Source organism: Balearica regulorum, chromosome Z (assembly GCF_011004875.1).
Source record: "Balearica regulorum gibbericeps isolate bBalReg1 chromosome Z, bBalReg1.pri, whole genome shotgun sequence".
Classification (NCBI taxonomy): Eukaryota; Metazoa; Chordata; class Aves; order Gruiformes; family Gruidae; genus Balearica; species Balearica regulorum.
Genome location: NC_046220.1, coordinates 56738520 through 56762693, shown reverse-complemented (window position 1 = coordinate 56762693; position 24174 = coordinate 56738520). Strand labels below are relative to the sequence as shown.

Genomic DNA, 24174 nt, shown 5'->3' with positions numbered 1-24174 from the left:
ATTTTCTTTGAGCAAGTAGTAGATGGGACAGACTTACCTTTCCCATATTTATATTTGCCTAGAAAACATGACCAACAGACCTATGCTGGTTTTATTCATGTCTTAGAAAGATCTGCCTTGTTGAAAGATTTTTCCATCACTCTGAGTTTTAGTAAAACAAAAGCCATACAGATTTATTTCCTTTTCCAAGAATTGAGAAATGCTGAGTATCTTTATATAAAAATTCTCAAATCAGGTTAGAAGACCAGCCAAGTTAACTCAAGTGCAGTTTGTGTTTGTTTTAAATTAAGTTTTAACTTCAAATCATATTCCAGTAACATCTGTGTCTTGCAAAATAAGTAATTAACTACTGAATTCTTATCACTAGCTCTACACACTGACTTGGAAAATTCAAGTCTTGGGTAAAATGCACATAAATCTATTTTTTTACTTGAAGATTTATACCTTTTATACTATAACTTGAAATACCAGCATCCCTTCATAGTGTCTCTACAAGAACAGCATCTTAATTCAAACAAAGAAACCATTCAGTGTCAATTTTAAAATTTTTCTGTAATTCTAATTCAAACAAACAAGTAACATAAGAATTATTATCTTACTCATCAAGCGATAACCAAATAATTACTCTTGTGGGGTTTGACATGGATTACCTACATAGCTTAGCAGGCAGGTATGTAAGTATTTTTTTACTGTCATCTCTGTAATGAAAGTTAGCTTTTTATGGTAATTAATTAACTAAGGTATTATTTCCTGGGAGGATATGAATATGATAAACACTAGATGAAAATAAAGATTTCAAGATACACTATTATTTATATGCAGAGTAGCTAATGCTCATGATAATACTATGAATTGCAATATGGTACAAAACCTCCACGCATAAAAGACAAGAAAGTCTTTCACACCAGAACAGTATCCTCAAACTCCTTTAAGATTTTAGTATAATCCTGTGGTCCTAAAGCTGATAGTGTGCTTCACAGAAACTACAAAGAGCAGAATCCTTTGTCTAACACTGAGGGAAGGCCTTATCACAGCCAATGCATTGCTGCAGCCTCTGGAGGTGGTGTATCATAAGCAATGGCAAGAAGGTGAAGTGCCATATACCCTAACACAGACACAACAGAACATGATACAGCAGTCAGATGATAATGGAAAGGGCTACAACATATGTCTCACCCTGTCTCATATAACCTCCTGCCTCCCAACAAAGAAATCTACTCTCCTGTAACCAGAATATTGATTCAGAGCTTTTTAATAACATCAAATCCCAATGAAGCAATAACCTTCTTCCACAAAAGCCTCCTCAGTTGATCTAAAGACAGACACGGAAGAACTGATAAGACAGTAAGTCATTGTTTCCTTTCACCAATCCCCCTTAATCAAATGAAACTGCTAAAACCAAAGATCAAGACTTAACACTATGAAAGGGCAACTAATGCATCTACAACTACAGAACAAAAATTCAAAGTAAGAAATTTCCTCTGATATAGTGAATAGTTGACCTGCTTTATGCATATTCATTTTCTCTATATGGACAACTTAAAATATGTCAGCCAGAAAAAGCTTTATAAAATTTACCTAAAATAGAGTTGCATTATTCCATATAAATAAATTCTTATTTGTCATATTCAAAAATTAAAGTAAATATATTACTGACAGGCATTCATTACCAATAAAGAAGAACGAGATCTGCAACACTTGGTCCAGTATCTTTTTCCACATGGAAAAATGCACAACTGCAGGGAAATCTGGTAAACCAGGGAACGAAGTAACTTAAAACAGAGGACAAATTTTACAAATTATATTCTCAGGATCTGTAAGTTAGATGGATAAGGGAACCTTAGTTACAGACCTCTAAAAATTCTGATGAAGTACTGCAGACCTATAGTCCAAGTAATATGGTATTGCGACTGTTAGGAACATGTCACAGGGTTTGTACTAAATCTGCAAGACCTGAGACTTGGGCTTGTCAGGCTTCCTTTGTCTAGACTTGTCTGCTAGTCTAGAGCTTTGTTTTAGCTTAGCTGTAACAGTAACTGTTGAACAATCAGTTCCATTAATCTGTTTCCATTTTAGCTTAGCTTTCTACAATTGTGTGGTATGAAACCAATTGTTAGAATGCTGATGCATTGCTCTAACTAACTGACTGTAATATTGAATAGCTATTCTGTGTAGAATAAACAATCCATGACCCTAGATTAAAAATGCAGCAAAGAGGATCATGGGCATAGAACGACAGTATTCAAGAAGTATCCAGCAAATGTAAAATACACCATATACAGTAAATTCAGATGTAATATGGAAATGGAAACCAATGAAGAATGAATAAAGTGTACACTGTGCTAGAAAACATATTTAAACTATATGCAAGTAGACCCACTGTGAGCAGAGAGCCCCCCACCATCCATCATACTTCTCCAGACATAACACCTGTGATGGTTACTTGCTGTAACCCTTTCTCAGATGGAGCCATTGACCTTAGTATCCAGAGGGGCAGTAAAAGGGTAAGCATAATGTCAGAAAAAAAGGCATGGATACTAGGAAGTACTAGAAAGATAACAACTTTAACTGTATTGATAATAATTCATTGATTTGGCAAGATTTCAATTAGAGTAATAATAAATTCTTGTTTTTGCATAAAGGTGTGTTTTGCCCATATAAACCACAGAAACTGTAGTACAACAAATTGGAGAAGAATGCAGTTTAGACACAACAGCAATAGCAATTCTTGGACAATCCCAGCAATTAAAACCCTCTTTGCCACACCAGAATTACCAGGTAAATGGCCACATTTGATTAATACATTACAATTTATCTAAGAAGAAAGCTCATGTCTAGTACAGGGGACTCACATGGCTTCTTAATATAGGTGAAGCCATAATATTCTTTATCTATTCTAAACTGCCAGGTAAGCCTATACATGTCATCATAACAACAGTGCATTTTTGTTTCAGGATAGAGTGACACGCTTGACAAGCAAAATTGTTATTAAGCAGACACAAATGTAGATAACATAATTCAAATACTCTCATATTATACAATGTATGTGACAAGTTGTAGATTACATCCCTTGTATTATCATTATGCCTCCAATTACAATAAAACCAAATAACTTTTGAGCATAGACAAATCATGATATAAAATGCGTGGGAAGAATTCACTTGACAAAGACTGTGAAATCTGACAAACTTCTTACATTTAGAATCAAAAGAATCAGGTATTCTTTCCTCATATACATTCTAACTGTATCCTTTGTTGCTATCATATACGGACTTAAATCAGTACTAGTTTGCAATTGCTTTATTTTGAAATAAAGAATAATTCTTTCATCAGAGATGCTGTAACATTTAACCCAGAGATGCCTGTGCACTGAATTAATGTCTTCACCCTAACTATGGGTTGCAGACTTCTTACTCCATTGCTAGAGCAGTACTGTCACTTCATAGATTATGGAAGCATCCTATTAGAATTAAGATTTTTGATGATTCTTTTGATGCAGCCCAGGACACGGTTGGCTTTCTGGGCTGCAAGCGCACACTGCCGGCTCATGTTGAGCTTCTCATCAATCAATACCCCCAAGTCCTTCTCCTCAGGGCTGCTTTCAAACCATTCCTCACCCAGCCTACAGTCATGCTTGGATTGTGCCGACCCACATGCAGGACCTTGCACTTGGCCTTGTTGAACTTCATGCAGTTTGCACGGGCTCACCTCTCAAGCCTGTCAAGGTCCCTCTGGATGGCATCCCTTCCCTCCAGCGTGTCGACCACACCACACAGCTTGGTGTTGTCGGCAAACTTGCTGAAGGTGCACTCAATCCCACTGTCCATGTCACCGACAAAGATGTTAAACAGTGCCAGTCCCAGTACTGACCCCTGAGGAACGCCACTCGTCACTGTTCTCCACTTGGACATTGAGCTGTTGATCACAACTCTTTGAGTGTGACCATCCAGCCAATTCCTTATCCACCGAGTGGTCCATCCATCGAATCCATGTCTCTCCAATTTACACACAACGATGTCGTGTGGGATGGTGTCAAATGCCTTGCAGGTAGATGATGTCAGTTGTCCTTCCCTTATCCGCCAACACCATAACCCTGTCTTAGAAGGCCACCAAATTTTTCAGGCACGATTTGCCCTTAGTGAAGTCATGTTGGCTGTCACCAATCACCTCCTTATTTTCCATGGGCCTGAGCATAGTCTCCAGGAGGGTCTGCTCCATAATCTTGCCAGGCTTGGAGGTGAGACTGACCAGCCTGTAGTTCTCAGGGTCTTCCTTTTTTCCCTTCTTAAAAATGGGGGTTATGTTTCCCCTTTTCCAGTCAGTGGGAACTTCGCCAGACTGCCAGGACTTCTCAAATATCATGGAGAGTGCCCTGGCCACTTCATCTGCCACTTCCCTCAAGACCTGTGGATGCATCTCATCAGGTCCCATGGACTTGTGCACCTTTAGGTTCCTTAGATATTCTCGAACATGATCTCCTACAGTGGGCGGTTCTGCATTCTCCCAGTCCCTGCCTTCTGTGACCTGGGCAGTGTGACTCAAGCATTTGCCAGTGAAGACTGAGGCAAAGAAGTCATTGAGTACCTCAGCCTTCTCCATACCTGGATAACCAGGTCACCCGTTTCATTCCGGAGGGGACACACATTTTCCCTTGTCCTCCTTTTATCACTGGCATACCTATAGAAGCTTTTCTTGTTGTCCTTAACATCCCTGGCCAGACTAATTTGTATCAGGGCTTTGGCTTTCCTAACCTGATCCCTCGCTGCTCAGACAGTTTCTCTGTATTTCTCCCAGGCTGCCTGCCCTTGCATCCACCCTCTGTAGGCTTCCTTTTTTTTTGTTTGACTTTGCCCAGGAGCTCCTTGTTCATCCATGGGGGCCTGTTGGTGTTTTTGACTTCCTCTTTGTTGGGATGCATCGCTCCTGAGCTTGAAGGAGGTGATGCTTGAATATTAGCCACCTGCCACTAGGATTGCAGCAGGGAAGACAGAAGGCTCTTTCTTCTGTCCTGAGGTCAGAATTTACACAGCACATCCTATGGACAGAACTTACCCGTAAACTGAAAGGTACTTTTTCAAACAACACTATGCTGTATATGTTATTTCAAGTCCAATTAAAACAACTGCAAGAATTCTATTTACACAAAAATTCTGCCTTAATAAAAAACAACAGTGTGAATTCAGCTTTTCATGCAAAACACCTATTTTGACAATAAAAGAGTTTTGACTGAATAATTTCTTTCCAACTTAAAATACACTAGTTCGTAAAATCTAACTGAAAATGCATCTTTAACTTCACATTTTAATAAACATTCAAATTCTGATAATTTGCCAACTTACATAGCTCCATTAGTGTAGACTGTGTCACTTCCTTCCACATACTGAACCTGGGCTGGATAGACATGCTGTACCTGTTGCACAGTCTGCACTTGCTGTACCTGAAAACAAGAACACCAGAAATTTGGGATATTGTAAAGGACCGATGCTTCAGTGCACCTAATGGCTTCTAAACAATATGGGATATATCTGTTCTCATAATTACTGAAGGTATGTCATAGCAACAGTAAAGAATGTTACTGTTCTTACACAATATTTGTGCTAGAAGTCTGGTAAATGGAGCACTAACATACTTTCAGTGCCAAAGACAGAACCAACTGGAAAGCGTAATAAGGATGAAATGAAGTGTAAGTATTCTTTGCACCCAAGCTGAAGAATTACGTTCACTATGGAAGAAAGTATCATTTGGCCACATGTATGCCTTTCCTTATTCCATTTCAGTCCTGAATAGTACAAGCCTTAAAATCACAGCTCAAATGTGTGGCTGTAAGTTTAGAAATAAAGGTTCACATTAAGATAGTTTAGCTCTTGTTTAACTGGAGTTAAACTACAGTCATACAAGCTTTTCCAGTAATACTTTAACCTAATGTACAATTATGGATCAAAACTCCCCATCTGAGTAACCCCTTTCCCAGAATATCATCAGCTGTAACAAACTCCCAACAAAAACTGGTTTTATGTCAATGACATTAACAATGAAAGGCAGTAAGGCATGGATTATCTTCACATACATTGCTGAGATGGCATGCCTGTATTGTAAAAGCACACATCGTCACAAATCAATTCCTTTGATTCATATACTAAGTAGTGAAGGCCCAGGTTATGCAAATTTCCTCTCCAGTCTTAATTTTTTGTCTTCTGCCACAGTAAAGATTAAGAATTCCATACTTTACACCTGCCAACATTTAAAGAAGCCATATTTTTGTTCAAGAGCAGACCAGAATGTAAAAGATGCAAAAAGACTTAGAAGTTTCACAGATCGGCATAATTTTACCCAACAAACTGAACCAAGAAAGTGACAACGTACATATTTAGTAAATAGATGTAACATAAACTGCATTTTAAGTCACCGTTATTTTTCTCAGATACTTTGTTATGAGGCAATTTCAGCCTGATCCAGTTGGTCCTATGGACTGCAAACATCATAATCCCACATGAATCTGGTTTTCATGCATTTGATGGATCATCTCCAAGACTTCTTTGAGAATACTCTAGTTTAATCATAGAATCATAGAATGGTTTGGGTTGGAAGGGACCTCAAAGATCATCTAGTTCTAACCCCCTGCCATGCGCAGGGCCACCCTCCACTACACCAGGTTGCCCAAAGCCTCATCCAACCTGGCCTTGAACACTTCCAGGGATGGGGCATCCAGAAATTCTCTGGGCAACCTGTTCCAGTGCCTCACCACCCTCACAGTGAAGAATTTCTTCCTAACATCTAATCTAAATCTACCCTCTCGTAGTTTAAAGCCATTACCCCTCGTCCTATCACTCCATGCCCTTGTAAACAGTCCCTCTCCAGCTTTCTTGCAGGCCCCCTTTAGGTACTGGAAGGCTGCTATAAGGTCTCCCTGGAGCCTTCTCTTCTCTAGGCCAAACAATCTTCAAGTCTGCTGTATTTTAAAAAGTTCTGCAAATAAGCACATTTTGCCTAGTCTTTTATAGTATTTACTCAGGCTCTGAAAGGAAAATCTAGATTTTCAGAGAAACTTTCCCTTAGGTTGAAAGTAAAACCTGAATTCTGAAAAAAAACAGAACACACACGGTTTTGAATGCAGCTATACCAGCATGATAGAAAATCAGATGCTTCTGTCCATTAACAGCAATGAGACACATCATGATGGTTAAAATATCTATTAAAACCAACAGTTTTCTGACTTCCCACAGGAATCGTTGCATAAATTGACAAATATACATGAAATACAATTTTTGATCTTCAAAAAATATAAAGATGTTTTCTAATTATTAAGGTAAGGTACAGCTGTGTACATTGCCTCTCCAAATAATATTTAGTTATTTAACAGAAATACTCATTTCTCAAAATCAACACAAAAACCTTTTATCCAAATTATGCACACTACTAGGCTTTAGAACAATTTTTTGAAATAAAAAACATAAATAGCTGTATTGTGCAAACATCTTTTCAAACAATTAAACTGCTACTATTTCCATCATCTTTGACTTCATGACTTAAATTAATTCAAACCATAATTTCATGGAATGGGCTTGATTCAAATCCACTATAAGAAAGTTACGCCTCTAAGCTTGTTATTAATTAGCACCTCTCAATATTCTAATTTGCCAATCTATTACAAAACCATCTACGCATGCAATAATTGGCCAAAATGTAGATGTCCTTTACTGTGAAACATATATACAACATGTAATGACAGTTTGACTCTAAAAGCATTTGTGCCTCTTGGCTGACTCAAGTTCCACGACCTTTAATCAATGGAAGAAGGGGGGTCATTGCTGATCAGTCTATTACAGAGCACCAACCTGATCTACTTAACCTATACAGTGAGAAAACATCTTGAAAGCTGGCTTTGTTCTTTAACCCAGTAATTTGTCACCTGCCATGTAATGGTTATGCTTCGTTTTCTGTCCCACTAGTACAGCTGGGGAAACACTGTGGAAATGATGCTGTTGTCAGTATGAATTCCATGTTCTTGTCCAACCTCTCCCAAAATGCACTTCATTCCCTGTTCACACACACTGGATATGGCTTACTCCCTATTAGAAAAAAACACACTATTTTTCTATTGATAAAGGCAATGTGATTTTCTCCGTGCAACCTGTATACTGGTAAAATAGAACTCTACATTATGTACAAACACAACTTCCTATCAGCAGATGCAGGTCGTTCCCGTTCTATACAAGAATATTCTATTCTCCCATTATTCTCGGACACAAGCTGCTGCCATTTCAAAAACAACAGATTCAGCACAGTGGAAGGCCTTTACCATAGAACTGAGAGGATACTACAGGGCCAAAGTAGTATAGAGTGTATCAAAGTTCGATGTCTATTGGACAGGAAGCTGAAAAATTCCAAAGTACGTTTATTTTCTGATTTGGAACAACAACAACAACAAATTAATCAGCCATAAACTAAAATATCAAAAAATGTTACTATTGAAATTTTCATTAATTTCAAATTTTCACCAATTTTTCTATAAATTCTTTATTAGCCTAATATGCAGTACTACTAGAAATGTCATGACTGTTTATACAAATAAAGTAACTTGTTTTTTAAATCAACATTTAAGAATGGATACACTACAGTGCTATTAAAACATCTTATCTACTTTTGTAGATCAAAATGTTTTTCCTTTAAATTTGAACAAAGAAGTTCAATACAAAAGGGTCACTGAATTTGGTTAATTTTTTTTCCAATAGAGTAATAAAAAAAAGACATCTTATAAAAAAGGTTATTTTGCTTCAGCTTCTCTGAAACTCAGTACTGATATCGTTAAATAGATTATGGTGCCCATATTGTGCCATGCTGAAAATTTTTATTATATGATATCTCCAATGCTAATTTTATTTCCTATTATATTTCATTTTGGGAAAAATGTTTTTATGAGAATTAAATCTGGTGACTCTAGATTTTTTTCTAATCTTCAATGACAGGAAGAAATTATATATATATACGCACACTCTCTGTGAGTACAAAATTATTTGCTAAGAAGTTGGTTATGAGGAAACAAAACACCACCAGAAAAAATCCACAATTTTTGTGGAAATTGTAAAAAAAAAAAAAAAGTATTTCTTTCTTCTCTTCTGTTTTAGTTATCATTTTCTTGCACCCTTTATTAAGCTGTTAGAGGAATTATATCAGCTATGTTCTTTAGGTTTTGGGGTAGAGCAGAAATTTGAGATCACAGACAGACTATTCAGCAGAGATCTAAACCTAAATGGTCTTCTTGTATTAAAAAATACACCAAGAATTAAATTATTTGGGCTGAAAATAGAAAATACAATGAAATATTTATTAAAAAGTGACAGTATGCAAGTTCAAGAATCATATGTTCTGGGGTGGAATGGTGACCTAGTCATGGTAATTGGTGTTATTGTCTGGCTGGAAAACAGAAAATTATCTGACTTGTATAGGAAATAATGAGTTAAGTAGGATCAGAGAAGATCTTTAATTCCTCTTGCTTCAGTGATTCTAGTCTGAAACAAATAACTGGAACAGGATTAGAAGTAAGCAGCTGAAATGTTCCAGGAAAACAAGAGGTGAATGAAAACTTATTTCAATATACATGTGTAATTATAATTACTAATTGAAGGAAATTGAAGGAAAAAAATAAGGAAAATAAATTATATTCTTAATTATACTACATCAGAGGAACAAATGAGGGACTAAGTTATATTGAATCTATGAGAGTTTGTCAATAAAGTGCATAAAAGCATACTAAAATGCAGAAATTACATTGAAGCATACGAAATTTTTTTTTTAAAATAAAAAGTATAGGAGAGAATATTGATTTGCAGTAAAATGTGTTCATGTTCAAAGTTCTACTAAGCAAAGAGTAAAACAATAGGGCAAAATATATAAGGATCTTTAAGGTCCATTTTAAAAAAGAACGTACAATTATCTACAGTGCCTATGCAAACGAGTTGGATGTGCATCGTTTGCTGTTCCCAGAGATAAAAATAATTTTTGTACCTTCATTAGTCTGGATTACTTTTGGCAAGCAACATATAAATAGCACATGCTGTAATATTCAAAGCACATTCATATTTATATAATGGCTAATGTCAGTTCAAGATTATGTTTTTCATATGCTAAACATGTTTTTGCATTAAGAGCAATTTTGATTAGCAGAAGCCTGCATCTTCAGTTAATGATACTATACTTTGTGAATGTGATGGCTATAGTGTATGGTGAATATGAAAAAATGCTTTGCTCAACTTTCGATGCATGGATATACTTTTATAAAATAGATTTTCTATTTTTATTATTTTTTTCCTCTAATCCTTACATATTGCATGGCATAAACAACAAAGGGAGGTTAATTTTGAATCCTTAGAAACTTACTGCACTGTGCTAAAGACTGTCCATTGAAAAAGCAATGATACATTAGTGAAAAATCCCTGTATCTGATGAAACAAAAGACAGAAAATTCCTCTGGCTATTAAAATGGAATTTAATTACACTCTCACCTTTTTGGTCTTAACTCTTCTTGCTTTTTGCTTACATGTGGACAAGTTTGTCCCCTTACCATTCCCCTCTATACCATCTCAACAGTGACAGCTGCTGAGCTGTGTGAAGCCAGTTGCCACCAGTGCCACTTTTACCTGAGGGGAAGCCCAGGTTTTCATTAATGGTACCTTTTTTCTTCCCCCGCTACTTTTGGAGCATCACAGCAGACTTTTATGAGCTCCATACTTATACTAGCTATATGCAAATTAGGGATTTGTTTTAGCTGAAAATATCAAAAGTTACTCTTTCGTTGTTTGCTCAAAAGACAGGATGCCTCAGTACAAACACAGCTGTAGGAAAAAGGCATTTAGTTCACCCTTCGACTTATTCAGCTTAATAAAACACTGATGCCATGAAAACAATTCCAAATTAATGCATGCATGAGATGTCATTTAAGTATGGTGTATATACAGGAATGGAAACATGGGAAACAAAAACCACACTAGGAAAAATGAAATACTATATATTGCTTTAATATTAATTAAAACCAAATTAATCTAAAATGGCATCATTCACTAAAAAATACCCATAAATTACTGTAAACATGATAATACAGAAGTTTCAGCTTACACCAAATTGTTGCAAATACACAGACACTTATGTCATAGTATCTTTGAATTTAACAAAATTCAAGAAGTGACCTATTGTTTTGGTAAATTATATTCACAATAGAATATAATCTAAATGTGAATATTCACACATATTTTGGATACAGCTGACATTATTATGTGTCTTATAAACCATAGAAAAAAATGAAAGCATATCTTATATATTATGCACGTAAAACCTTCCCTCCAACTTTCAACACTGGTAACTTTGAACGTGCAGAAATAATAAGCCCTCCCTCTCCCACCAAAAGAATGACTTTATGAAATTAGCACTCTTTCTCCTGATTTTCTTTAGGCAAATTGGCCCATTCCTATCAAATGTACATAAAGCTGTTATTAACTTTACACAAATGTGACCTATAGCCAGATAATTCCTCAGGGCTGATCACACCTACAATTTCCTCAACACAGTGATTATTTCAATGTTTGATACTCCTTTTTTTTTTTTTTTTTTTTAAACCCTGCAATTGAAATTACCTATTCCACCTACGTTCTTCATCACATTTCCTGCTGGCATACCACATTCACATCTTCACTCTTCTTTACTCCTCACCACACATCCACTTCCGTAATCTATCCCCTCTTTCCCCACAAATCTCCCCCACACACTGTGTTTTAATCACTGCAATACTGTCTGCATTGGATTTCCCAACATTCTTGTTACATCTTCTATCCCTGCAAAACTTTGAAGAAACTCCTCTTCCTTGTCTGGGTTGATCCCTTAGCTTTCCTTTCTGAAATATTAGCCTGATTCCTATGGTCAGTGTTAAGAGTCAACTGGAAAAATAAAATCTAATATCCCCACAGTGAAAAATAATCCAAAATAATGATGGGACCATTCAAAGAAAGGGAACACTCAGAAGCAGCAGTACTAAAGGACATGTATGTAACGTTGATCAGGGACACTTTTACATACTCAGATAGTGGAAAAAAAAAAAAAAATCAGTTTTCTGTTCTCATTAAGGTATAATCAAGCAAGAAAAAACCCCCAACAATCTACTCCTGGGCTTCTGTGTTTTGACACAAGTACTACATTAATAAAGAACAACTGGAATAACTTCAGAAAAGATACAGAAAGCCAGTGACAGAGATTAATGCATTATTTCTGGGGGAAAATAAGGAGCCAATTCCATCCCACAAGTTTTCAGAAAGGTAGAAACTTTGCACAATCAAAGTTTATAAACACCAAAGCCCTGCTCGTTCTTCATTTGCTTGTGACAAAAATAGACCAGAAATGCATAGAAGATCCTATCCTTACAGTTCAATCAATCCAATGATTAGAACTACATAATATAACTTACTCTATGTGTCACTAACTGGTTACCAATCCTCAATCCCTCACACTGGTCAGTACTTCACATGGATAAAACTCAGTATGTAATATTAGACCATTGTATATTAGACCCTATTTGCTTAAAACAAGCAACTGTGTAGCATCATCAAATTGCCGTCTTTTATCTAAAAAGCTGAAATATAGGAATAACAAAGAACAAATCACATAAACTACATGTATTAAACATCTGTGATGACAAAAATCAGACTAATTATCCAAATTGTATTTCATAAAGAAAAAAAGTCCTGCACTTCACATACCTTACAAAAGAGTTAACCATATAAAATCTACAAAGATTAGCTAAGGCCTCTATCCCAATCAACATTCGAGTAAAGAGAGAGAGCTATTTAACAGTCTGAACTCAGGAGAAAATATTTTAAACAATTCTTGATTCACTAGTGGTGAATTTTGAGCAAATACACAAACATTTAAATATAATTTTCTAAGTCCAAATTCAATGCTTTTCTGAATCAGTTTTTTTAACAACAAGCTTGCATCCTAAAAGACACATGAAGATATAAGCAGAAACTATAGTAAAGGAACTACCAGGCATTATAAATTACAGAGTCTTTACATCAGGAAAAAAAATGTTAGTGAAATGTGTAAGACTGCGGAACACAAACATAAAAATGCACCACCTGGAATTTTAGAACTAAAATTAACAAATGCTGAAGAATTTAATTTAGCGAAAAGTGCTCCACTGGCACAGAAACAAATTACACTATTTAGTAAACTATGTCCAGTTCTCATGTTATTGATTCTGAAACTGTGAAGTCAGTTTTTGATGAAAAACAACCTCAGATGTCACCCAGAGTACTTGTCACATGGACAGCTAATTTCTGTGTATTCCAGAAAAGTCTTGGACAGCTGTCATGGATTTCACATTCAGTCCCTGTTTTCTGCCTCCATACTTTTCCTTTTTTTCTCCCTATTCTCTTCAGCCATCACTCCTTCCAAACCTTGTGGGTGCTGCATAGGTGAGTGACTGACTGTCTCATGTAGCAGAGGTGTGCACTGTGCTAGCTGCTACAGAAGTCGTCTTACTTCCCTGGCAAATGCACACCATGAATTACCTATTGTCATACCACAAATACTTTCATAACATTGTGCAAAGGTCTGCAGGGAGTCAATCCTAAAGATGCAAAAGACAGTGCTTTTCATTTTTACATTTGTATCACACTTACTTGGACATCCAAATGAAAGGAGAAATTATATTGTAAATAATATCAGAAACATACTCATTATTCACTATAAAAAATAAAAAAAATAAATATTCTGTAACATAAATTAAAATAAATTTCTGTGAGCTATTACATGAATTCCATAATAACCTACAGTTAGAATCACTTATGTGTACTACTGGTGCTTGTCAGATGCCCTAGTGAAGGAACAGATCCTGAAAACAGCTTGTCTTTCTCTGGCTATTTTAATTCCAGCAAAATAAAAGTGATAAAAGCAGAGCAAAAGAGTTCATTTAGCAGCCTTGTACAAAATCAAGTTCTTCACTACATTGTGAAGAACTATCCTTCCTTATTTTTTTTTTAATCTTCCCCAAACTAACAGCCACCTACCTGTTGCTGAACTGGTACTTGCTGTACTACCTGTGTGGGCACTGCTGCCTGGCCAGCCACAGATGTCTGTAAAGTCACAGTAGAACCTGTATCCGACCCAGTCTCTGATGTCTGCATCGTGAAGTCTGCATAAGATTCAGACATAAAATTAAAGGTTAGTGCATTTTTTTTTTCATTTTGTCACTTACATTAGCACACTAATTTGTCACTTATCTCTATTTGCATCTTAAGATTAGCTAATACCAATCTAAGCAAAAACTTTTTCCCCTAACTAGCATATAAGTTAGTACAAATGGGTTTTTATCTTACCTCTATCTTATACTCAAAATATCTTTTATTTACATGTGCGGAAACATAAACAACTTCTCTGAGCTTTGTCATTTTAGGAATAACTCAGAAAAATCACCATCAAATCTCTCAGCTTGTAAAAAAATGGTCATCATTCAAAACTGTTTTTTTCTCTGGCTTACTGAAATACACTACAAACTCTATACATTCAAATTCAAAGTCAAACTTCTAGCAGGCCACAGAATGAATGGCTGTAATCTGGAAAGCCAAATCTCAAAAGCATTTAATAAGTCACAGTGAGAAAGCAATTCAGATAAGTCTCTTCAGTAGAAAATATTAAAGCAACCACTGAAGTTAAAAATCCAAGAAAAAACATTTCAACACTAAAACCATACATAAATACCTTCGTGGTACAAAAGTGCTTAACATCGTGGCCCTGACATTTAAAGGGAACAATTGAAATTTGGATAGAATACAGAAATGGTTCAAGAATCAAGGAAAATGCCTTACAAAGAAAACTCAGAAAGACAACCAAGGATGACTTACGCCTTCATAGGAAACATATACTGGGTACTATGGGATTCCTTAATTTTGCACAGCAGAAATTACAATAAAATTGCCTGGGTGACAAACCAAAATTAATTCAAAATCAGGAATTAAGATTTTTTTGTTGTTGTTGTTAAATTTCTTTCAAGCAGTGGATGATTAACTGGTGAAAATAATAACCAGATGAGGAAGGTTCCTCTACACCTGATACCTTCAAAGCAGAAGACTGCATACTTCTGCAAAAAATTACAGTAAACAAATACAAATTATTAGTTTGTAAACCAAATGCTCTGTGACCTAAAAATTTTACTGCCCTTAATCTCTATTAATCTATATTAGTTACAGAATATTTTGGCAACCTGAGGACGAGTGTCACTGAAAATAAGTAGCATTATCATGCATAGTAAAAGAGGTTTATATGAAAAAAAAAAAAAAAGTACAAACACTTAGACTGCCCTATCCAGGTGATTTTTTAGTTTAACTGAACAGACTCAGACAGCTGACAAGGAAGAAATTAGGCTTTAATCTTCCCTCTCCATCCCAGAAAATAACCACCTCACCACAAAAAAAACCCTAGAATATTTCTGAGACAAAACCTTAATAAAAAAAATCTCTATTCAGAGGCATACCAATATGCAGTAGAAGAAACTCATTACTGTATCAAAAAAATCTCAGAGCTTCTCAGAAAATTCAGTGTTCTCCTTGCTTGACAATGGAACCAGCTGCAACAACAGACCTTCATTTCAAGGCTGGGTTCCACAGCACTTTAAGCTGATCTAAAACTGCGTCTCTGCAGTCCCTCCCTCTCTGCCTCACTTTGCATTCAAATGTAGTCAGTGCAAAGCAGGAAACAGGTATATAAATTTGGGATGGGGGCAGGGGACAGGGACAGCACTTTGCCAACTAGGACCATCATTGGTTTAAACTACATGGACCCATGCCTATGGTACCTGACAGATTTATCTGCTCTTCTGAAATATTCAGACAGACTGATAAATTGTTAATCAAACCTATCTGAGATTAATCAACAGACTCTCAGAGTTACCATGTTGACTGAATCCTCTACTTCTTTCCAGTACACCTGACAAAAATCAGGACACGAAATGAAAAGAAAAAAGGAGAACTTCACAGATGAGTATTGAAATGTTAAAAATCCCAACAATGAAAATGGATGGCCACAGGATAAATATGGAGGAGTTGGAAGCCACTGTGGTGTGAAAAAGATATAACCTAGTTGCCATTAATGAAAGTTGGTTGGATGAATGCCATGACTAGAACGCAGTTATCGATGGCTGCAGGCTGTTCAGAAGGGACACGCGAGGAAGGAGGGGCAGAAGGGTTGCCCTCTATATCAAGAAATGGATAGATTGTGAAGAGCTGTCTCCGAGGAACAGCCATGAGCAGGTTGAAAGCTGATGAATAAGAATTAGAGACTGAGGCAACAAAGGGAACCTCATGGTTGATATTTACTACAGGCCATCCGATCAAGGGGAGCCTATTTACAAAGCCTTCTTAGTCCAGCTACAGGAGGCATCGCGCCCGTACACACTCATCCTGCTGGGTAACTTCAACCACCCAGGTACCTGGTGGAGAAGAAGCATGGCGAGCTGTAGGCAATCCAGGAGACTCCTGGAAGGATATCTTCTTAAGCCAGGTAATAGACAGCCCTACCAGAGGAGATGCATTACTGGACCTGATGGTCACTGACGCAAGCGAGCTAATCAGCGACATCAAGATTGGAGGCAGCCTGGGCTGCAGTGATCATGCATAAGTGGAGTTCGCAGTCCTGAGGGATACGAGCATGGCAAAGAGTAAAGTCAGGACCCTGAATTTCAGGAAAGCAAACTTCCAGCTGTTGAAGGAGTCAGTCAGTAGGACCCCCTGGGAAACTACCCTCGGGGACAAGGGAGCAGAACAGAGGTGGCAGATCTTTAAGGACACTTTCTACAGACTGCAAGGGCTCTTGATCCCCAGGTGTAAGACATCTGGAAAGGAAGGCAAGAGACTGGCATGGATGAGTTGAGACCTGCTGGTCAAACCAAAGGGCAAGAAGGAAATGCACAGGCAGTGGAAGCCGGGACAGGTATCCTGGGAAGAGGATAGGGAGGCTGCCTGGTTGTGTAGGGATGGGGTCAGGAAGGCCAAGGCACAGCTGGAGCTGAACTTGGCAAGGGGCACAAGGAATAATAAGAAGGGCTTCTACAGGCACGTCAGCCAGAAAAGGAAGGTCAAAGAAAGTGTCCCCCTCCCTGATGAACACGACTGGCAAACTGGTAACAACAGATAAGGAGAAGGCTGAGGTACTCAACAACTTTTTGCCTCAGTCTTCACTGACATCCTCTATTCCCACACCTCTCGATTGCATTTACCTCAAGGCAGGGGCTTGGGGAGCAAAGTCCCTCCCACTGTAAGAGAAGATCAGGTTCGAGACCACCTGAGCAACCCGAACGTACAGAAGTCAATGGGACCTGACAAGATGTGTCTCAGGGTCCTGAGGGAACTGGCTGATGTTGTTGCCAAACCATTCTCCATGATATTTGAAAAGTCATGGCAGGCAGGTGAAGTCCCCAGTGACTGGAAAAGGGGAAACATTGCACCCATTTTTAGAAAGGGTAGAAAGGAGGACCCTGGGAACTACCGACCCGTCAGCCTCACCTCTGTGCCTGGGAAGATCATGGAACAGATCCTCCTAGAAGCTGTGTCAAGGCACACGGAGGACAGGGAGGTGATTTGAGACAGCCAGTATGGCTGCACCGAGGGCAAGTCTTGCCTGACCAAACTAGTGGCCTTCTGTGATGGAGTGACTACATCAGTGGATGAGGGAAGAGCTACGGATGTCAACTATCTGGACTTCCGTAAGGCCTTTGACATGGTCCCTCACAACATCCTTCTCTCTAAACTGGAGAGATATAGATTTGATGGATGGACCATTTGCTGGACAAGGAATTGGCTGGATGGTCACATCCAGAGAGTAGTGATCAACGGCTCAATGTCCAGATGGAGACCAGTGATGAGTGGTGTCCCTCAGGGGTCCGTACTGGGACCAGTAATGTTTAATATCCTCATCAACAACAGAAACAATGGGATCGAGTGCACACTCAGTAACTTTGCGGACAACACCAAGCTGAGTGGTGTGGCTGATGCACCTGAGAGAAGGGATGCAATCCAGAGGGACCTGGACAAGCTCGAGAAGTGGGCCCCTGTGAAATTCATGAGGTTCAACAAGGCTGAGTGCAAGGCCTTGTCCATGGGTTGGGGTGACCTCTGGTATCAATACAGGCTGGGGAATGAATGGATTGAGAGCAGCCCTGAGGAGAAAAACTTGGGGATATTGGTGGATGAAAAACTGGACACGAGCCGGCAATGTGCACTTGCAGCCCAGAAAGCCAAATGTATCCTGGGCTGCATGTAAAGAAGCATGACCAGCAGGTCAAGGGAGGTGATTCTGCCCCTCTACTCCGCTCTCCTGAGACCCCACCTGGAGTACTGTGTCCAGCTCTGGGGGCTCTGGTACAAGAAAGACATGGACCTGTTGGAGAGAGTCCAGAGGAGGGCCATGAAGGTGATCGGAGGGCTGCATCACCTCTTCTATGAAGACAGGCTGAGAGAGTCAGGGTTGTTCAGCCTGGAGAAGAGAAGGCTCCAGGGAAACCTTATTGCGGCCTTCCAGTACCTAAAGGGGGCCTCCACAGGAAAGCTGGAGAGGGACTATTTATCAGGGAGTGAGTGTAGTGATAGGACAAGGGGTAATGGGTTTAAGCTGAAGGAGGGTAGATATAGATAGATGTTAGAAAGACATTTTTTTACTGTGAAGGTGGTGAGGCACTGGAACAGGTTGCCCCGAGAAGTTGTGGATGCCCCCTCCCTGGAAGTGTTCATGCCTAGGCTGGATGGGGCTTTGAGCAACCTGGCATAGGGGAGGGTGTCCCTGCCCATGGCAGGAGGGTTGGAACCAGATGATCTTTAAGGTCGCTTCCAACCAAAACCATTCTGTGATTTTATGATTCTATAAAAGTCACTGGGCAGTGTTTTATGCATAAATATTGAAAAATAAAGAGAAGAAAAAATGTGTAGTGTAGACACAGTGCTGTTCGGTTAAAACAACAGTTCTGCCACTTAAGAATTTATTTTTTTTCAAAAACATCAGAATAATCCTATGTTTATGTCTACTCACTTAGGAATGTACCTTCACCTTAACTCAATTAACTGTACTTTTTTTCTCAGCTCATTGCATTTGACTTGGAAAATTCCTTCAAAATTGAAGTAAAAAAAATGGCCAGCTTGTCTGAGCAAGCCTGCACTCACTCTTATATGTAACTCAGACAAAAACATTGGCAAGCTGGCAGAATGGTGAAAATCAAAAGCTAAACATAAAGTAACTTCCTAAACCACCTCTCTGCTACAAAAGCACTTCCAGTCAGTTTCAGAGCACAATTAAATGGGTCAGTTTAAGTCACCAATTCCAACAAATGATCATTTAGGATACTGCAGCTCCAACAGGAAGTAAAAATGAAGAGTTGAAAAGAATTAAAAGGTATTTTTTTTCATACCAGCCCTTAGCTTTACTTGACTATATGTTGGGTTTATGGTTACAGTGTACAAACATATCAAGCACTGCAAGGGAGAAGGAATGCTACTACAGTCAAATACAGTCTTGACTGGTGAGAGATTGTTCCATATTGCCATATAACTGTTAATTGCTATGTCACATCTCAGGCAGTACTTAATCATTACAGCTGCAATTCAACATGCTCAAGAAACGGAGCCATGTACTCTCATGTAAGTAAGGAACATGATGTGTTCGTTTCCTTGCGGCAGTTGTCATGGATTGTGCTTGGCTCACATTAGCGTTAGCCCTTTAGGAAAAGGGAGCAGCTTCATTATAAGAGCAGAGGATACTTTGGTTGTAAACCAGTTGTCACTCACCGCGGAGAAGCTTTGAGATAGGCAGACTGCAAGTGCCAGTGACAGCCAACAAGTCTGCTGTTAGGAGCTGAGGGATGCTGAACAGGGATAGTCAAGAATCAGTTATTCTCTGCCCAGTCCTGGAAGTGATGATGTCCAGAGACATACTGGGACACACGAGAGAGAATCCAAGGTTAGGTGGGAGAAAATGCCCAGACAGATCTGGAGAGACCCCACAGGACCCCATGGCCCAGCCTAGTACTACTATAGTGCCACCGTACAGCTGGCACTGCTATACTGACCTATGAAACTTCAGACTATGTCATCCCATCCACAGGATAGGGAAGCCATGTAATTTGTAAAATGCACATATATTTTTTGATTAAAGTGTTTTTATGACTTAGTCCATTTTATCTCCATACTGTCGATTTGGTGGCAGCCCTGTATTTAAGCATACAATCTGATGTGCTTCTCTACCTCAGGACTGTGATACAATTTTATTAATAATCTGATAGGTTAACTGGTTGGTGTAAAGACTGATTTATCAGTAGGTAAACTAGGATAGGTAAAGCATGGTTGCGGAATACAAACTTTACCATTAGTTTTGCCTAAGCAGAAATGAACCTAATGACTTAACGTCAACCTAAAGTGTTTAGGTTGCTTCCATTATTGTGCTCTAAGTCTCTATCCTAAATGCAATTCTTCACTATAGCTCACTACTCAGTATAGATTTTACCTTGTGGATGCCATACAATACATCTGAGTCAACCTTTGTCGTCTTCCTATTCACTGGAAGTTTTTCTAGCACCAAGTTAATGAGGCAGTCAGTGTAATTCTTTACATTGCATCAATACTGAGCAGTTACATGAACACACATTTTTATAATACAAATCTCCATTTTTCACTGATACTGCATATAAGCAACTGCATGTTACAGCAGAAAAGATGCCATCCTTGCCTAATGGGACTGTCAACGGTGTATCGCAAGCAACAGATGAGTGTTTGACAAAATTTCTTTTTATTCTGGATAATTAAGCAGTTGGACACACCCATGTGGTAATGTTTTGTTTTGTATAGCCAGTGCTTGTTGCATCATGTGAATGTAAGCTAAACAGGCCACACTTTGAAAGAAGGCTAATTAAACCTCCAAGAAGGAAAAAGACAGTGCCCAAGTCCAGCTGCTGAATGTGACAAAATTAGTATTTCTTCAGTCTAATGGGCAGAACTCAGGCAAAGCTACCATGCTGAAAATTACCCCTTTCCTGTATATTCTGTGCAATTTCACGTTGTCTGTTAAGTTCCCTAAAGATATTTTTAATACACTCAAATTCTCAGTTGGAATCCTTCTGTTTTCTCGACTTGAAATATCAAGACTGAATCGTCTAAGAGTCTAACTTGATCAATTATTTATCAAATGAGATTGTTAAAATGTGTCAGGTTAATGATTACTGTTTACTTTGTTCCTGGACTACTTCACCCTGAACTAATTTACTTTTTTTTAAGCTACTAGAGTTTGCAAATTTTGTTCAGCTACTTATGCTTTATTGTCTAGATCAAATAATGTAGCAAGCTTTAACTCAATGCAGAAAATTGAAGCCTGTAACTTACTTTCAAGTGCAGCAAAAATTTCTTTTTTCTCTTCTATAAGGCTAAATAAAATATCACAGAAGGTAATATGAACTGGATCTCGTAATCACATGCAGTAATGTAGGCTTTTTAGTTAGTGGTCAGGATAAAAGGCTAATCTTAAGACTTATCTATTTATAATGATGAATCACCAATATACTCATTAAGAATTTCTGGCAACATAATATGTTTCACAATAAAGGAAAACTTCTCAGAACATCAAATTTCAACAAGTAATACAAGAATACTTGGTTCCTGAAAAATAGTATAAATGGAAACAAGTTTCAATAATACACAAGTTTTAGATAAGCATTTCTTTTCAATTTTTGTGTAAACAAAAATTTTATGAATAATTGCCTTCAAACAAGTGATATTATGAATCTGATGAAACCGTTTATATGTGTTAGCAGTAAAGCAGAAGGCAGTCTATACAAGCTATTTACAGGGCGGAAAAAAGAATACTATAAATAATTTTTAGATACTAATGTATTTTCATATTAGAAAATGAGTTTCTTACTAAACACTATTGGATTGTTTGTACTCTCCCAAGGCTCTTAGGGATACCAAAGTAGGCTGCTGTACTCTGCTGATACAAAACTAGTTGCTAAATATTTCAGTTAGCAACATTAATTTCATTACTTTTTTTCCAGCTTTTCACAAATTTATGGGAGGAATAATAGCTAACTGAATGGCACAGAATGAAGTATAGAAGTTGATTCCCTGGACTCAGATATAACTTCCAGTAGCAAAACCTTACAACAGCAGAATAACAGAAGGGGGAAGTACAGACAGATGCACACTGGAAGGGACCAGTGCAAGTGGTAATTCTTAGTAACTCCTTCAAAGAAAGTTCATAAGATCAGAAAGCAATGTCTTGACAATCAGATTATTACGAACAGTACTAGTCAACAACTGTCCTAATGAAATTCCGTATTTCCAGCAGATCACAGACAGCATGTGGCTGCTTAAGCTGAATTACTACTTCATGACTCTTTCACTTTACCTATTAATTTTACCTCCAAAATCTTCAATATTGTATTTACTCTTGGTGGACCGTTTATCAGTATTACGCATCAGCCCTACGTATCAATACACATCAGCAACAAGATCACATTCACAAACAACAGGATAAAATAAAACTTCTGAAGTTTTTGTTGTGACAAGACTAGCAAGTAAAACTGTTACAAGCAAAACTAGCAAATCATCAAACAATTATAGTTATGCTATTCTAAGACATCAGTTTGTCCACTGGAGATTCTGTGAGTGAAAAAGCCCAAGTGATGTTCATCTTGGGTGAAAGGGTGTGAGGAGGAGGGCAGTGATACTGTGTGTCAACAACTGGTTGTGGAACTGTCACGGGCAACAGGGCTTTGGTTTCTATGACCATAGGACTCTCTTTGAGGATTATGTCTGCTTAGGAGAGATGGGATCCACGTCACCAAGTGGGGCAGAGGTATCTTTGCCAGCAGAATGACTGACCTGGTAAGAAGGGATTTACACCAGGAATCATGTGGGGAGGGAGAGTTACCAGCAGCCCTGTGAAGGAGCAGTCGACAGGACAGACAAGCAAAGGGCCTGGAGTCATGTGAATGAAAGGGAACACATAATCAAAAAATGAGGCTTAAGCAGGGTCACCTCAAGCATTTGCATGTCAGCAAGGAAGTGGCTATAAGGCATCTTTATGAGGAAACCACTCAGATGCTCTCCAGGAAATCAGTACGCTGACGTGCCTCTCTGAAACGCTCACACGCCCAGGGGTGTACAAAGGGCTCACAGACAGCATGGTGAATAAACATGAGGAATTAGAGAACTGTGTGCATTTGCAGGGCTACAATCTTGTTGGGATCACAGAGAGGTGGTGGGATGGCTCACATGACTGGAGTTCCACAATGGAGGAATACGAGCCATCTAACTCTATAGTTTGTTTCTTTTAGAAAGTAAAATGTCTCTAGGAAACAATCATCATTCACAGGAATTTCCTTATTGGGATGGGTATTTTGTTGTGTTTCACCAGAAACAAGTTTTGATAAAAAAGTTTAATAAATTACAGAACATTTCTGGAAGTATAGTGTGCTTTCTAAGTTAATGTTTACACTGCTAAGTCAAGTATACTATGGCTTTTAAGTCGCAGTCAGTCAAGTGTTAGCTACCTTAAATAGTATTCAGGTACTTTTCCTGTCTTCAATACATTAACAAAACTTTCATGGGCTGGGATAAGCATGTTCACAATCTCCCAAAAATAACTCTATGCAGAATGATAGTTACAATATAAAATAGAAATTGTAGCTTGAGCCAAGATCTCACTCTGCTGCACCACTCATATTAGCAGAAACAATTATAAAGTCTAACACGTATAATGCTACTTCTTCATACCTTTCAAAATACTTGGCAACAAAATGTAGTTCTATGAAATTTAATCCTTGGTTTTGCCTGTTGGTCCAGGGCAGGGTGGGAACAGAACATAATGTAATAACTTCAAGCACTGATGATCACCATTCAAGGCACTTTGAGTAACAGCCAGGTCTTTCTGAAGAATTTGAAAGCAGGAGTACCACCTGTACAAAACAGTTTACGTCACTTCTGCATCAATTATATAGTTCTGAAAGCAGATCTAGATTTGGCTTCAGAAGTGAGTTCTAGGGTTTTTTTCCCCTCTAATATGATATTGTGTTGCAGTCCTTTCATCAAAACAGTATGAACCTGATACTAATGAAACAAAGGGAGAAAAATTGATGTGAAAATGGAGGTAGTATTT

At 38.1% G+C, this 24174-nt stretch overlaps 1 protein-coding gene across 3 annotated transcripts in view; it reads right to left on the bottom strand.

Moving 5' to 3' along the window:
* The window catches only part of RFX3 (regulatory factor X3), a 126890-nt gene that overhangs the window by 47740 nt on the left and 54976 nt on the right, over positions 1 to 24174 (bottom strand). For all 3 annotated transcript variants that reach the window (XM_075741036.1, XM_075741035.1, XM_075741034.1), the window contains exons 2-3: positions 14055 to 14179; positions 5340 to 5437 (exon numbers count right to left, since the gene is read on the bottom strand). In XM_075741036.1, the coding sequence (XP_075597151.1) occupies positions 5340 to 5437; positions 14055 to 14171 (215 nt within the window). In that variant the 5' untranslated portion in view covers positions 14172 to 14179. The remainder of the gene's footprint in view (positions 1 to 5339; positions 5438 to 14054; positions 14180 to 24174) is intronic.